Below are 16728 nucleotides of genomic sequence, written 5' to 3'. Positions count from 1 at the left end.
TAAAGAAACTGGTTTTGTTGTATCTTCAAACTGTTATCATTCTGTTTTTCACTTCAGGACCTGAGCTAAAGCTGTAGTTACACGCACCCATACGGGGAATTGAACCATTGAATCCTTTCTGTGTGGAGTTTGAATGTTCTCTTCATGCATGTGTGGGTTTTCTCCCACAGTCAAAACCATGTAGTTGGACAGGCTCCAGCATCCCCATGACCCTGAAAAAGAGCGAGTTCTGAAGACGGACGGGCGGGCGGATGTTAGATGGATGGGTGGATGGATGGATGGATGGATGGGTGGATGGATGAGTGGATGGATGCTAAAAACAACCAAGATACTAATTTTTTTTGCCCAAAAATGTAACAGTGCATAAATAAAGGACTAGCAGCTAAGGAATGCTCATTTTCCCTGTGTTGCTGTTGTTGATTTGGAAGAGTAAGTCAGTTCTAAATGTTTTAAATTGGTTCAGTTTAGATTGTGTTTGACATCCAGCTGTCAAAACTTAAGAGAACTGCTCAAAATGTTGCAGTTCTTATAAGTTGTAATGTTTATAAGTTTACAAAAGTTGTATTTAAATGTGATTCTGCATTAGGTGCCAAGAACTGTGCACTTAAAAAATCTGAATTTTTGTTATGTTATTTGTCTTTGCAAAATATATCATCTGTGGAATTGTAGGACTTCAGGGTTTATTTTTCTTGCTCAATGAATATGGAACGTGATCATATCGAGGTACGTGTTGAATCGTGAGCAAACTGTATCGTTGCATCCCTACCAACAACCAAGCTTTTCTGCTGTAGGTTTCCTCTTCTAGAGGACAGTCATTTCTCCCCGCTGTCACTTCTTGCATATATATATTCAGAACAGGCAATTTATACCCAAATCTGTTGGTCTCTTACTTCTCTAACAGTCTTTATCTACAAGACACTGAGATTACTGTAATGGTCCTACTCAAACATCAACTCCTGTCAATCATTTGAACGACATTTTGACAAGAGCTGGGTTCAAATCCAACAACACAAAGATTATGAAACCTGTTTTGAATGAGGATTCCTCTCTTCATTATCCTCCTGAACTGTTGTTTGTTTGCTGCGTTCTGCTCACCTCGTTTCCTGCACCCACACAGCTCTCATACACCTGCACAGTCACGGATTGTTCTGTTTGTTAGACAGATATGTGTGAACCCATTCTGTACCATTCTGCAAAGTGTTGCCATGGTAACACCAGCGAAATTGCTTCATAAAAAAGGCTGGTCATGTGTAGGCTGAAGTAAATGCGGGGGGTGGGGGGTACAGCAAATTGGAGCAAGGCAGAAGAATGATGGTCAATTTATGAATGGCTGCATTTGTTGTGAAGTTTGACCAAAATTTGGACAGAAAAAATGTCTGAACAGGAATAAATGAGAGTGTTGAGGGTGTGCCGTCTCTCACCTCATGTCATTACGCTTCACATGCCACACAAGCCTGAACAGGCTGCGATTCTGTCCATGCGCCTCTCATCGGGTTACATGTTACTGACATGGAGGCTGTGACAACAGCAGCCTTACATCTGCCTCATTATTCACTTCAACCTGCTTCATCCATAAAACAAAGGATCTGCAGCTTCGCTGGCATGACGAGAGATTGAATCCCAAATATTCAAAAATATTTTTTGAAACGCGGATGTGCTGGACTGATGTGTCTTAATGCAGCTTTCAGAAGCAGAGGAAGCATCTGCTCAGGCGCTTTCATGTCTGACTCAGAAGAAGTTAACACAACCTTTTCTACAATCTACAGAGTCACAGGTCAGCTTAGAAAGCGGCTGCAATTACACAGCATGAAAACGGAATACTTAGTGACGAATAAACAAATGGCTGTGCTTAATGAAGCAGCTGCTGTTGAATATGAAAGCATTTCTCTTAATTCATGACACCCACAAACATGATATCCATGCTCTCGGTCTTTTGTCCTCTTGCTTTATCCTGATTTCTTGTTTTTCTTTTGAAAGAACTCATTATGCTGCTTCCTGCTGGGTTTTTAATCCAGTTTGTTCGTATGTGTGAGTTTGTCCGCTCCCCCACCCACAGCAGCAGCTCAGGGCTGCACTCCATCTACCAGATCCACAGAGGGTTTATGCTTTATGCCCCTCATCATCTGATATGTCTAAACCACATGTGTCAAAGTCAAGGCCCGGGGGCCGGATCCGGCCCTCTGGCTAATTCTATCCGACCCTCCAGATCATTTTATTTTATTGTTATTAATGACCCGATGTTATCTTGCAATCATTTCTAACTTGCATAATTTTGACAAAATGCATTTTTATGGAGAGTAAAATATTGAAAGTTATTTAAGGTTTAAGTTGATTTATTCTGGAAAAATATTCCTGTATTTGTATTATTCATAATTATGTTAAAAAGTTTTAAAATTTAAAAAAAGGACATTCTGCATTTGCCAAGATTTTTTTTAGGGTGTTTTGGAGTTTAGCTAATATTTCAGCTACATGCTAGCTGTTTTGGCTAATCCCTGCTTCTTTTCAGTTTTTTAGGATGTTTTGAAGTTTATGAAGTTTGCTTAAACAATTTTTTCAGCTACATGCTAGTTTTTTTGTCTAACCTAAGTCTATTTTTTTACGTTTTTTAGGCTAATTTGGCATTTAGCCATAGACTGTATATAAAATAACTGGACGAAGCAAGCCCCCCTACTTCCGTGTTCCATATAGGAAGTACCACTGGGTTGCAAAAAGGCCAAAGTCCCATTGACTTACATTGAGAAACAGACAGTTATTTCTCAGTCATTTTATATCTCAGAATAATCATTCTTCCTCTGCTGCTTTCTGCTTAACTTCTTTTTTCTAATCCTAATTTTTTTTCAAAGATTTTTTTCCATTATCACAAGTTATTAGAGTTATAAATTGACCAATCAGATGACTCAATAAGCGTTTGTGGGTCTGACGTCGACCGTCTGGGGGGTTTGAGTGACAGGTGACGGGTAGCCAATGGGAGCAGACTTCATCAATGGCTCCGTCAAAAGATCTTTAACACCTACTTTACAATTCAACAATGTACCTACCAGTCATTGTTCTACTGTTGTTTTCCTCAGTGGAATGTACCGATGCAGCAGTTTTAGATGAGGATTTACTCTGGAGAAATAGATTTCACTCGGAGGTTATGTGGTTTGGACTTTTTTCTTTGTTTAATGTTCATTTTTCACTTTTCACTCGTATTTTCAAACAGAAAAAGATCCAGCTGTTCACTTGTTAGGATGGTTATTTATTTTAAATACCGCTGAACGCGCTTCTCACGTGCATCTGATCAGACTGTAAACCTGCATGTGAAGTAACGCTGTGGCTCGCGCGAGGGGGCCGCGCGCAGTTCGGGCACAGCGTCACCCAAATGCTCCTTTTATCTCGACAAAAAGGAATAAATGTAAGTAAATCCAAAAGGACCGCTGACAGAATCAACTGTTGGAATGGTTCTCCCTCGGCTTCAGCAATGACTTGTACAATTCTCTCGAGGCGACGACGATGAAGTTGGCTTCCGATTCACAGCGAGAGCGTTCCACTGTATTTTTCGAACTCAGACCACCTAAAAACAGGTCCTGTTCGGAAAAATCGGAAGCCAGCTTCACGGTCGTCTCGAGCCAGCGTTTACATCCGCGGTCCCATGGTAAAGGCGTGGAAAGAGGCAGACGGTTGCAATAATCTCACTCCTGATTGGCGACAGTACTTCCTGTAGATTCATGACTCAGCTATGACTCAGACCAATCGCTGGAGATTGTTTGCAAATGGCGGTATCCATTTCAGGAATTGACGGGGAAAGCGGCGGCCTACTTTCGCGAGGAGAGGAAGTAATGCATTTCCAATGGGGGACCTCGGTGCTTGCTTTGTCCATTAATTTTTACAGTCTATGCATTTAGCTAATATTTTAGGTGGCTATCAGCTTTAGCGTTTTTTCAGCTAATAGCTTCAGTGATTTCAGTTATCAGCCTCAGCATTTTTAGCCATGAATTTCAGCATCTCCAGCTATCAGCACTAGCATTTTCTTTCAATGCTGTTTTTCCAAAATTCAGCTTACAGCATTTACACTAGCATTATCACAGGTAATGCTATATATCTAGTTCATAATTATGTTAAAAAGTTTTTAAAGTTTTAAAAATGTAGTTTTATTGTGTTCAATAAATGTTTATCCTGTTCGGCCTGCGACCTAAGGTGTGTTTTGGATTTTGGAGCGATTGTGATTGAGTTTGACACCCTGCTCTTCTGTAGGCATTATGGTATACTTCACAGAGAGCTAAAGAGATTCATTATGTTTCATTCAAGAAGTTTGAAGTCAGTTTCAGAGACCTGCTTAAGAATCCACACAGACATCCTTTGATGTGAGAGAATCATTTATAGCTTTGGTCTTGAAGTGAGTCAGCCTGTATGTCAGCATGGAACATGAACACAACATGGACATGAAACTCATAGAAATGCTAAAATGAGCCTCAAAAGGTCACGTAAGTGCACTGCTGTGAAAGGTGTCGCCAAGCTGGACTGATAGAAAACACAATAGAAAGTGTTGCCTCTTCTTCACAGCAACCATATAAACACTTTATATAAGACGCTCTTCATCATCTGTTAGCTGAGAGGAGTTTACGGCAAACAATTGTGTCTGTGATTTTCTTTCAATGCTGTTTTTCCAAAATGCTGACCATAAGTAGGAAAATCCTACAAATGTTTGTGAAAATGTTCTCACAGCATTCAGTGTCCCCGTGTGAGACCAAAGAACAGCTTCTGTTATTCAGCAAACCATCTGCTTGTAAATTGGCACCATGTTGCTTCATCCTATCCCATAAATAAACATAAAGATCTGCAACGTTATTCCGAGGGCCTTACCATGATGTCCTTGAAGCCTTTGTCACATGCACCTGTATGGGTTGACCTGTACAGGTGCTGCAGGTTTTTGGGTTTTCTAGGCCCTGGAGGGTTGTGGATAGGACACCTGCTTCTTAAGGGTGGGTCTTGTTGTGGCACACATGAGGTGCATAGGTGATACGCATCTGCCTGTAGGACGGCCAAGGACGCCCACACAAACTACTCTATGATTGTCTAATGTTGTCATTTCTGTCAGGCTGCACACAAGAAGTGCCTCTTTTCCACTAAGCGGACCGAACCGGACCGGACCGGTACTTTGAGCGTTTCCATTATAAAAATTGACCCATTAAGCAGGACCAACTCGTAGCATTTTTGCTCCCCCGTTTGTCGTAATGGAACAGTTAGGGTGGAGCTACTGTCGTCACACGATAAAATCCATTGATTGACGGAATGGTTTTACGACAACAGAAAGCGTCCGACCTGCTCCAACATTTCCAAACATTCAGTTGTTGTCTTTCATATGAGTAACATGAGCTGATGCACGACCTCCATTGTTGTTGTCTTAACTTTCACTGTAGTCGCACAACTATGATGCACAACTAGGTCATCGGTCTACACCCCGCATGCGCCTTGATGGTCCAACACAAGGGAAACGCTCACTAGAATTGCCTGGACCATTCTAAACCGGCTAGGAGAGGACCGGTCCGGTTCAGACCGCTCAGTGGAAATGAGTGTGGACATTTCACATGAACAGCTCCAACAGCACTAAACTAAACAGTATGCTGTATGCATGGATGAACCTTAGTCCCCCTTTAAGATTACTGCTTGCAGAAAGCCTAGGGCTGTGTGTGTTCACAGACCAGTTTAGAGTCGGATATATTCCACTGACTGGACTTTAACTTAAATACTACAACATGAATTGCTAGGGCATTCCATCCATCCATCCATCCATCCATCTTCCTGACCGCTGTGTCCCTTTCGGGGTCGCGGGGGTGCCGGGCGAAGGCGGGGTACACCCTGGACAGGTCGCCAGTCTGTTGCAGGGCCTCAATCACACACCCATACACTTACACATTCACACCTAGGGGCAATTTAGAGTCACCAATTAACCTATGAAGCATGTTTTTGGACGGTGGGAGGAAGCCGGAGTCCCCGGTGAAAACCCACGCATGTACGGGGAGAACATGGAAACTCCACACAGAAAGGTCCCAGCCGGGAGTCGAACCGGGGCCTTCTCACTGTGAGGCGAGAGCGCTAACCACTGCGCCACCGTGCAGCCCTTGCTAGGGCATTCATAAAACAATTTTTTAATATAAAAATATACTTGAATTTACTGTGTATTAGTAGCCAGTGTTACATGAAAAACTGCAAGGATGTTTTTTGGTTATGATTCATTATAAATGTAATCACTTGGAGGCAGAATCAGCAAAGTTCTGGTAAATCTCAACTTTTTCTCAGCATGTATAAATGTGAGTTTACAGTTAAATGACAACAAAAATATGTTCATACCATTTATGAATTACTTCTATGCAATTTAATTTTCTAAACCCTTCCACTCTCTTTGGGGTCTAGATGACTCCACCCACATATTGATGTGTGATTCCTTCCATGACAAATGTGGACAAAGGTGGACAGGATTTTATGTCTGCCATGGACATTAATGAAACTCAAAAATAAATGATAGAAAAAAGTTCAGCGCACTGTCTTGTTTAATGTAAACAAGCCAAGGAGAGCGGAAGGGTTAAGAAATCTGTTGCAAACAGTAAAACGCCTGAGGTATTTCTGTGTAAAATTCTCTTATGATTTTTTGTTTGTTCTGTAAACCTTGAAAACATTAGAATTGATTTTTGTAGAATTAATTATTTGTTTTTAATGGAACTGAGAAAACAGTTCCATTTCACCTTTTCTTAGTTATTTAAAAACTGGTTGCATTCAATGCATCTGTTATGTTGAAAGTATGATAGGAAATCAATATTTATATCTAAACCACCTGCTGATGATTACGTACTTCTTTTTTAAGCCGCGGAGCGTTCAAATTTGACAAATATAGTTATTTGGTTCATTTCATGATATATCGTAGTTTAATGTAATGTAATTTTCCTTTACATGAATTATCTACATCTGGTTCAGGGCTTATTATCAATTTTATACCCTACAATCATAGATTCAGGCTATAAGAGATCATTAATATCAGTGATGTAATTAAAAATGTAAAACATCCACAGACAAGTCACCGATCAATGCAAAAGATCCTCCCGACGATGATGATCCGAGCATACCCCAGACTCAATGCAAACGACCTTCCTCGATGATAATCATGAATATCTTCTCCACTGGGGGAGCCATGAGCTTCAGTCACATACGTACCCTGGAACCGTCCCAGTTTTTCCACAAACTTTCCGTCTTTTCCTTAGCTATCCATCAGCGTTGCTTCATCCATCACCAGGTGGTTGATAGTTTAAACTTTTAAAGGATCTTTTGCTTGTGTTATAAACTGGATTAATGATGCAGTACTTCATTTCTAGACAGTAAAAGCTCTTCCTCGAGATGACTGCTGTAATCTACAGGTAATGCTGTCGTTTTTCAGCTTCAGGACTTCATAACAAACACTGAGCAAACAGAAACCTTTATGAGTGCCGGTGCTTTATTGTTAGAATACAATGTCCCTTCTTTCCAGCTGAAATGCTTGAAGATAATGAGTCATCACTGCGACTGTTTCTGTGTTTTATTCCTCATTTGACGTTTAAATTGAGTGCAAACACTGCAGGGGGGATTATAAAGGTTTATCTGCTCATAAAAGCTCAGCATTACAAACATGATTAGGTGACTCCAGGAGGAGTCGCAGCACATCGTCTGTCAGGTGGTGATGAAGCCGAGGAGTTTTGATCAGACCGATCGTCTCACAGGTCATTTGACCAAAGCAGGTTTCCTTCCCAAGCATGTGACCCTCGTTTAGTGTGCGCAAAGAGATTTTACTGAGTAATAAAAGCCATGCTGGGCATATGGCTCCGTGTGTGCTCAAAGTCAACAGCCCTTTTTCCATGGAAAGTTTCATTAGTTTAGAAAGGGAGTCGTTTTAAACCCCTGGACGGTTAAGCAGCTCTCAGTTTTACTTTTTAAGTAGACAGAGATACTTAATGACTCACAAGCTACGTGTTGATTGGCTTATTCACACAAAGGTTTGAGCGCTAGTGGATCCAGTCCATATTCTTTGTAACTATTTGATAATAAACGCAACAAACACAGTTCCGATTATAATTTCCAGAAACAATTTGATTCAATTCACAAGAGCCTGAATCGATTTGATTCAGATTTTTTATGATTCAATTAAATTTAGAGTTTACACATTTATACATGTTTGTTTAGAAATACATCAATAACGTACTATATATTTTGAATATATTTATATTAATCTGATCCAGTTCACATACTGTAAATGTATCAGTGAAATAATGAGATTGTTAATATCATTCAGTGTTACATGGATTCTCTAAAGGAGAAGTTCTAACTAAAATGTTCAGATCATTAACATTGGAAACATTGTTCTGCTTCTCCTGGAGGACGTTTCTGTTTGGACACTAGGTGGAGATCACGCTATAGCATTACACTTTATTCCAGAAGAAGAAGACAGTGTGAGGAAAAAAAAGATGTTTTAGACCACAAATAGTTACTTAAAAAAATATTTCCTTAAAATAGTTTAGAAAATTCATGCATGTGAGTTTAAAAAGATGTTCATTTAGTCATCAATATATGTTTAAGTCAACCGAGTGTTAGCATTAGCTGTCCTATGGGGAATTCCATTAAATGTTAGCATCAAGCTAGCAGACTTTAGCTTTACGTGCTAAATCAATCTATATTTTTATGAATCAATTATTGATCAATCAAGCTTGGATCAATTTAAATTAATTCATCGGTTTTATAAACCCAGCCCTAGTTCCTTGTACTGTTACCTTGTTAATTAGAGGGAGGTACATTCTAAAAATAAACTGTGATCGGTGAAATCCATGAAGTAGAATTATAGATGTTTTAAGGCGGTAAAACTCCTCTCTATGTACTTTTACAGTTTTCTCAGACAGACATGAATGTTTGCACACTTTTCTCTCTTGCTTAAACTCTCAAAGATTAAACCTTCATAGAAAAATAAGTCCAGGATTTCGAATGAAGACAAAGATCTGATTGTGATTGTGTGATTAAGATTTATGTAGATCTGGCAAACTGAATCCATTCTGTACAGGAGACATGGAACAGACGAGGTTTGTTGATGGTCTGCAGCCAACCAGGATCTGAAACCCAGTGCACTATCAAAAATGTCAGGTTAAATTGTGATGGCATAAATCTGCCACTCAGCAAGGCAGCAAAAGATGAACCACAATATATCGTGGCATCTCTGTAATGAGAAGAAAGACAACTAAAACCAATAAAAACCACTGGAGAGGAGAGTCCTGCTCTGCCTCTAGGGCAGGGTTTAGTTCCCTCATGTGTATCAAAGTGTGCTTGGGCAAGACCCTGAACCTCATGTTGCTCCCAATGGGCTGGTTGGCCCTTTGTAGGGGCATGAATGTTTGTGAGCGCTGTAGCTAGAAAAGTCCTCCGTTCACCGTTTCTTTCCTGGCCTCTTTCCTTCTCTCCAGGTTTAGGTCAAGTGGTCGACGGTACAGCTCAACATGGGGAAGCAGAACAGCAAGCTCCGACCTGAGGTGATGCAAGACCTGCTGGAGAGCACCGACTTCACCGAGCACGAGATTCAGGAGTGGTACAAGGGCTTCCTGAGGGACTGCCCCAGCGGGAACCTCTCCATGGAAGAGTTCAAGAAGATCTACGGAAACTTCTTTCCCTACGGAGATGCTTCCAAGTTTGCTGAACACGTCTTTCGCACTTTTGACGCCAACGGCGACGGGACAATAGATTTCAGGGAGTTTATCATTGCGCTGAGCGTGACGTCACGCGGAAAGCTGGAGCAGAAGCTGAAATGGGCCTTCAGTATGTACGACCTGGACGGGAACGGCTACATCAGTAAAGCTGAGATGCTGGAGATTGTACAGGTTAGTGTCATCTGGATTCAAATGCACATAATCTGACATCACAGCTGGTTTAGATGTGTCTATTATTGACATATCCTTGTGTTCACACCAACAGTGAACAAGCTTTCTTGTTTTTTAAACTCTGCATGTCTTCTCCATCATATCCATCTCAAATAGAAAAAATAAACATGTGCAGCACACCGCCGTAAATACTAGTCACCACAATGTGGCTGTTGGTATCAGACCTGGTTTGTTCTGCTCTCTCTTATCTGTTGACATACCTGCTACACCTCTGATGAAGCCTGAAGCTCTGATGTTAACTGGACTCCTGCAGGTGCAGCGGTCATGGATGCTGTTGCAGGATGACTGTCTTGTCTTTTAGAGCAGTGGTTCCAAGCCCCTGGTCCGCGGGCCGGCACCAGTCACTTGGTTCAGGGCTTCAGACAGAAAAAGCAAATAAATGCCCTAGCTTTTAGTTGATTTTCTGATCCTGAAGGAAGTTTTATTTTGAAAAACTCCCAGATTCCGATCACAACATCCGTCTTGGTCACGTGACTCAAAGCAGCTAACTAGCAGAGAATGAAGATTCCATCAAATACAGTTGCTGATTTGTTGAAACTTGTAAAAAGGACATTTGAGAAGTTTCTTACAGTAAGGCTTAAATTAGCTAGACATCCATTCAGAAAATTTTGCACAGAAAATGTTCTTTTGTGTTGAAGAAAAAACTATGTAAAGACGAAATATGATCAATATTTTTGCCCTAAAAGATAATCTGAGCCTGGATTGATGTTCAAATGAGAAAAAATCCTGTAATGTTTTATCTTTGTAACTTTTTCAAATCAGAAACAATTTCTACAAATCAACAACTTTGTGTCATTGAATCTTCATCGTCAGCATAAAAATATATACTTTGATATTTTTTAGACTTTTTCAAATTACATTTCTCGTAGTAGCATTTTATTTTGAAAATAGATTTTCTTAAATCAGAATCTTAAAACACCAATTTCAGCCCCGTTCAGACTGGTTTGTGAGAACATTGTCCAGTTTAAACGGGTCTGAGGCCTGAAACAGGTCGGGGGGTCACTGTTTAGACCGTTTTCTGATCTTTCTATAGATTTATTTTTTTTGTCATTCCAGAACAATTTACTGGTTTTAGAAAAGTTGTATTTTGTGTTTTTTGACAAAAGTTTGACCTAAACTGAATAGTAGGAAGGGTGCCTGACAGGAGCCAGAAATCTCAGAACAGATTACCAGCTCCTGTAGTATCACTGTAGACACAAACCCTGGAGCTCCTCCTCCTTGATTTACAAACCAGTCAGTCAAAATGCAGGAAAAGTTCTCAGTTTTCCAAGTGAAGCAGATTGAAAAGGTTCTGAAGTCCAGTCACATGCTCTGGTACAGGGGGTTGACCCGTTCAGGTTGTAGAGAGGAGGAACCACCGCTTAAGGCGAGTCCAGGTGTGTCTTCAGGTGGGTTCACACCAAATGTGATTCGCACATCAGGGGTGTGGAGTGTCACTGTCATGATACAGATGTGATCTGAGGTCCTGGGGAGGGATTGTCACGACTGTCACGATTTGGGCGGCGTGTCCAAAGTTAAGAAATCTGAACTTAGGATGTTGGCGTAACCAACTAGGGACTCGGCTATGGGTATGTGAGGTGTTTCGTGACTCGTGGTTGACCAAGTCAGCAATAACCCCCGCTCCCCCCAGTCAACCGTTGTGTCCTTGGGTAAGACACTCCCCTCTCCAAAGCTCCAGTGTGGCTCCACTGAATGTGATGGTGAGAGGGGCAGAAGGCGTTTACTGGCCGCCACGCCCCAGGCAACTGAGGCTACATCAGTGGTTTATCATCACTAAGTATGCATGAGGAGTAAATGATTAATGGGTACAAACTGTAAGTGCTTTGAGTGTCTGGAAAAATGCAGAGAAATCTGATCCATTATTATCATTGTTACTGCATCCATAATACGCCATTGATTAGACGTCCAGAGGAGGACATTTTAGAAGAACAGAACGCTCTGACTCGCTTTCAAAGACACTTTCATTCTGATACGGATGACAAAACACTAAAATTAGTTTTGTAAAAAGCATCAGGCTGGTTTCCTCTTCTCTTTTTTAAATATGGCTTCGATCCTGACACAGATAATAGAGACAGAGTTTTTCCATCTGCTTCACAGACATCAGCGGATCTCAGCCTAATCCCTGAGCATCAGATCACCTGCTGCATGAAGCTCAGGACTCTTGCTTTGCTTTACTTTTGTAGAAAGAGCTACTGTTACTGAACACTGAGGATTTCTAGAGTTAGATCAAAACAAGTAGATAAGAGGACATTCAGTCTGGAGATTCAGAAGAAAAGAAATAATTAAATTGATCAGAAAAAGGTTGTAGCGGTTTTTTCTTGGCATCCTGCTTGTTGGTTTTATCCCATAAGACCTAATCTGGAGCATCTGATTTCTGCTCACTGATGAGAAAGAAATGAGTACCAAAGTAGGACCAGGAAAGGCTATTTCCTGCACAAAAGCTCTCCAAGTAAACAAACAATTACTGGAACAAACAAGCGCATGTGTGTGTGTCACATTACAGTTTTTTTCAACTTCCTCCACACTTACGTGACAGCAGTTCTTTCTGCTCCAAGTTCTTCTCTCGGGTTCTTCTGGTTGGACAGGAAGCTCTTCCCGCCTTTGGAATGGGGGTCATGTCTTGACACAGGAAGTCTGCGTCATGCTCATTAGGATCCTGCAGTAATTTAAGCGTTCCTACGTGGAGAGTGGAGAGCATCATCAGGCTTTAAAGTCCCCCATGACAATTTCATTAAAAAAACTTTCCCAGTAGTGTTTTGATTATGACTATGAAGTGTTTTACCAAAATCCCACAACCTAAATTTTCCATGTTGATCTGAAGTCTCTGTTTCTAAAATCTCCTCTGAGGGGACGTGGCTTTTGGAGCTGAGCTGAGTAGCTCCGCCCCTTATCCCCCCCTGTCTGATTGTGATAGCTCTGTGTCTCACTAGTGTAAATCTTCACCGCTGCTACATGAAACAAAAGTGCTTCACTTTCTGTCTTTGATTCAAAGCGACAGTGGTCTGCCCGCCTCGAGACAGTCACGACTCAGACCTCCCTCTCACGCTTTTTTCCCTCAATTCTCTGCCCACTTCCACAGCCGTGAGGCGGAACAAAAAGCAGTGACTAAGATGCTTTCGTCTGCTGCTCGCAGGTTCAGTGTTGAAGCAGCTGGTGTGAGTGCAAAGAAATTACTGCTGTTAATGATCTGCTCCAATTATGGGGCATGATTTTGTTGTGAAACTGTGAGCACTTCAAGCATGGTTGTAGCAGAGGCTCCGAAGCAGATAGAGCAGAGGTCTGTGTTGATGGCATTGGTGGTGGGGGCTGCATCTCCAGCCTCTCCCAGTCCTGTGAAACTATTTCTGTCTGTGGAGGTATCTTCACTTCAGGTTGGAAGTCCGCCTCTGCACACAGAAAACTTAGGAAAGTAGAACATAAGTTTTCTGTCTTCAATGTCTTAGAAACAGAATGAATTGACTCAAATGCAGAGGTGTCAAACTCGATCACACAAGGGGCCAAAATCCAAAACACACCTTATATCCCGGACCGAACAGGATAAACATTTATTGAACACTCTAAAACTGCGTTTTTAAAACTTTAAAAATATATCTTTTTAACATAATTATGAATAATAAAAATGCAGGAATATTATTCCAGAATAAATCAACTTAAACCTTAAATAACTTTCAATATTTTACTCTCCATAAATATTTATTTTGTCAAAATTATACAAGTTGGAAATAAGCACAAGATAACATCAGGTCATTAATAACAATAAAATAAAATGATCTGGAGGGCCGGATCCGGCCCCCGGCCCTTGACTTTGACACACGTGCTCTAATGCATTCTGAGACTGTTATATTGTGAACATGGGAGGACAGACTTGACCGCCGCCTCGCATCGACCCGTCCATCTGGGTCTGGGCTGAACCGATAAACACTTGACGGCTCCCTCTGTCAGAGCTACAGTGTCACACGGAGCTCATCAAACCTTTGCAGCTGCTGATGCTGCAGCAGAAAGAAGAAACTGGAACCACAAACAGCTATCAGCTTCAGTGCTGCGGTTTTCACAGCCGTCTCAGAAAAAGGACTAACCTTCACACCAAACGACGGCGACAGGTCACCCCACAGCAGAGCTGTCTCCGTTCATGCACACTGAAACCTCTCTTCATTTCATTCATGCATCACACACTTCACGTGAGATCATCCTTTTACCCTCTGAGAATTAAAAAAGTGTTGAAATTTGACTGTGGTTTAGTGAGCTGCCACTTCAAATATTTCCTGTCTCATTCAGGAGGACATCTGCTGTTTTAAGCTGATTTATTTTTACATTGTTTTTAGATCAACACTTTTTTTTACTGGTCTGACAGCTGAGCAGGCAGATCAGAGCTGAAGGCCTCTTGACAGATTCTGCTGTGACAATAGGGAGTTATAGATCGTCACACAAACAATGTGGATATTTATACAAACCCCTTTTGTATCTGTGGGTTTATTTAAAATAAATATAATTATATGTAAAAAAAAAAAAAAAGATAAGAGACGGACGGAGTGGGATGCTAGAGGTGGGGGGTAAAGGGTTAAGATGGGGGAGATGGGGGGGGAGTATTAAATAATAAGATAAGGTAAGGGTGAGATCAGCATTCATTTTTGCATCAGTTTGAAATAAGCTTATATAATATTAACTGAATTTCCTCGTTTTTCTTAGTTTTACCATTGACTGCATAGGAGAACTGGACTGAGTGACCCCTCCCCCTTGGCGTTCCAAAAGTGTTCCAGTGATACACACTGTCCTTCAGCTGTTTGTAAATAAATTAAAGTTTGAGTTAGTTCACTTTTTTTCCCCTTTACTACTTTGTTATAGTTATTTTTAACAAGAAACTTTTTTCTTCAGAGGGGCCCTACCATTAAAATTAGACTTTTTGAGGTTTTAAATGTATTCTACTGTTCAATCTTCTCTATAAAGAACCCCAAAGTGGCATTTTGATCCATTCATACATTTAAGAGTAATCCTCTAAAAACCTGCACTGTTTACAGCAGCCCCTCCCATACCCATGAAAATGAGCGGGTGGAAACGTGCTGATGTAAGATCAATGCCAACAGCTCCCTCCAGGAAGAGTCTGCTCTGATAGCTCCGCCCCCAGTGTAACACAACCTTAAATTTATCCTCTTGTCCAGTCATGGTCAGCAAAAAACTTTCATTTTAGATGCAGAATACCGTTCATCTTCCAGTTCTGTCCTTTCTTCAATAAATTCCAGCTCAAACAGGAGTTTGTTACTTTAGACGCGGCGCTCCTTGACTGGCCCTCATCCACATTTGGCCCAACCCCCCCAGACACTATATACGTTTTTTTTTTCTCAATCTAGCTGTTTGAGACCCCCCTAAAACATGACTTTTTATTCCACCCATCTGTGAACTTTGACTGGAGAGGATAGACCATTTATTGGTTTAATTGTGTGTGATTCACTTTTTCTTTATTTCTTTATATATATATAATTTTTTCTGTACGTTTTTTAGACGTCCATAGCTCTTCAGCTCTTAATATATTCAGCTCTTTTTATGCAAGCTTTTTCCACTGTTTTATCAGATACAAAGGCTGTTTTGGGGATTATCTCATATTTTAGCCACAGGCTAGCTATTTAGGCTCATTTAGTTTTTTTTCAGTTTTTTGGGCTTATTTGGAGCCTAGTTAATATTTTAGCTTTATGCTAGCTGTTTGGCTAAATTACACATTTTACCAGTTTAGTCACACACCCATTCACACAATGCCGAACACTGGCTCCAGCTCATTACCACCGGGAACAATGTGAGGTCTAGTGTCTTGCTCAACGACACTTTAACGTGAGCGGATAAGGCGGAAACCAAACCTGAGAATCTCCGATCGTAGGTTGACCGCTGTACCTCTACACCACAGTTTTATCACGTGTGTGTGATTGTTGTGGCTGTAGAAGTTACATAAATTGAGGGCTAGAGTCAGAGCGGATACTCTGGCATTGTGGGGCAGAATCCCATCTGAGGTCTGGAGTTTGATTCCCCTTCAGGATCACTTCTCTGGGTGAAAGAACTTAATTTCCTCCAGAGTCAGACTTGAATGAACAGACGGTTCTCTCCAGAGAGGCAGCAATGACTCAAGGAGCATTTGTAGTGATGAAGAGAAAGCAGCAATCCGCTCTGCTGTCAGCTGTGATGAGGAAACTGAAGCTCAGAAACTGAGAAGAGGCCGTTTGAAAGCATCGCTCTCTGTGTCTGTTTGAAATAGGCGCACTGCTGTTCATTTCTGCCTGTAGACTGTTGTCACCATGAGTTCTGTTCACACTTGCCTCGGTTTGCCAGTGTGACAGAGAGCTGCGACTCGCTCCAGCTAGTTAATGTTGGCTCCTGTAGGGAGTGTGTAAAAGCTGCTGATGCTCATAATTGGCCTCGCTGTGGCAGTAATTGACCGGGACAGATCACAGACAGCTCGGCTCTTCTTCAGATGATAGGCTGAACGCAGACGCACTGATGAAACGCCTCATGCACTGATGCATTACCTCGCCCGCGTTGATTGGAGGTGTGGGGCTGTCAGCAGAGCAGATGAGCCCAGAGGGGGCTTTGTCCTGTAGGACAAGAGGGGAGGAAGATCTAGATTTAGGCTGAAGAAGACAGAGGAGTACGGTGGCCCTCAAGGACAAATCAAACCAGCAAATGTCTCAATGCAAAAACATGTTAAAGATCACCATGAAGGTGAAAAAGGCAAAACAACATATCATTTTGGAAATCAGAACACAATTAAAAAAAAGAAATTACATAAAAATAAAACATTTTGAAATCAAATTGAAATCTTAAA

General features: G+C 41.3%; 1 protein-coding gene across 3 annotated transcripts in view; it reads left to right on the top strand.

Moving 5' to 3' along the window:
* The window catches only part of LOC112152010 (neurocalcin-delta A), an 85402-nt gene that overhangs the window by 59712 nt on the left and 8962 nt on the right, over positions 1–16728 (top strand). For all 3 annotated transcript variants that reach the window (XM_024281213.2, XM_036215926.1, XM_024281214.1), the window contains exon 3: positions 9453–9863. In XM_024281213.2, coding sequence (XP_024136981.1) covers positions 9486–9863 — 378 coding nt within the window. In that variant the 5' untranslated portion in view covers positions 9453–9485. The remainder of the gene's footprint in view (positions 1–9452; positions 9864–16728) is intronic.

Source organism: Oryzias melastigma, linkage group LG16 (assembly GCF_002922805.2).
Source record: "Oryzias melastigma strain HK-1 linkage group LG16, ASM292280v2, whole genome shotgun sequence".
Taxonomy (NCBI): domain Eukaryota; kingdom Metazoa; phylum Chordata; class Actinopteri; order Beloniformes; family Adrianichthyidae; genus Oryzias; species Oryzias melastigma.
This window is presented reverse-complemented; position numbering and strand designations above follow the sequence as displayed.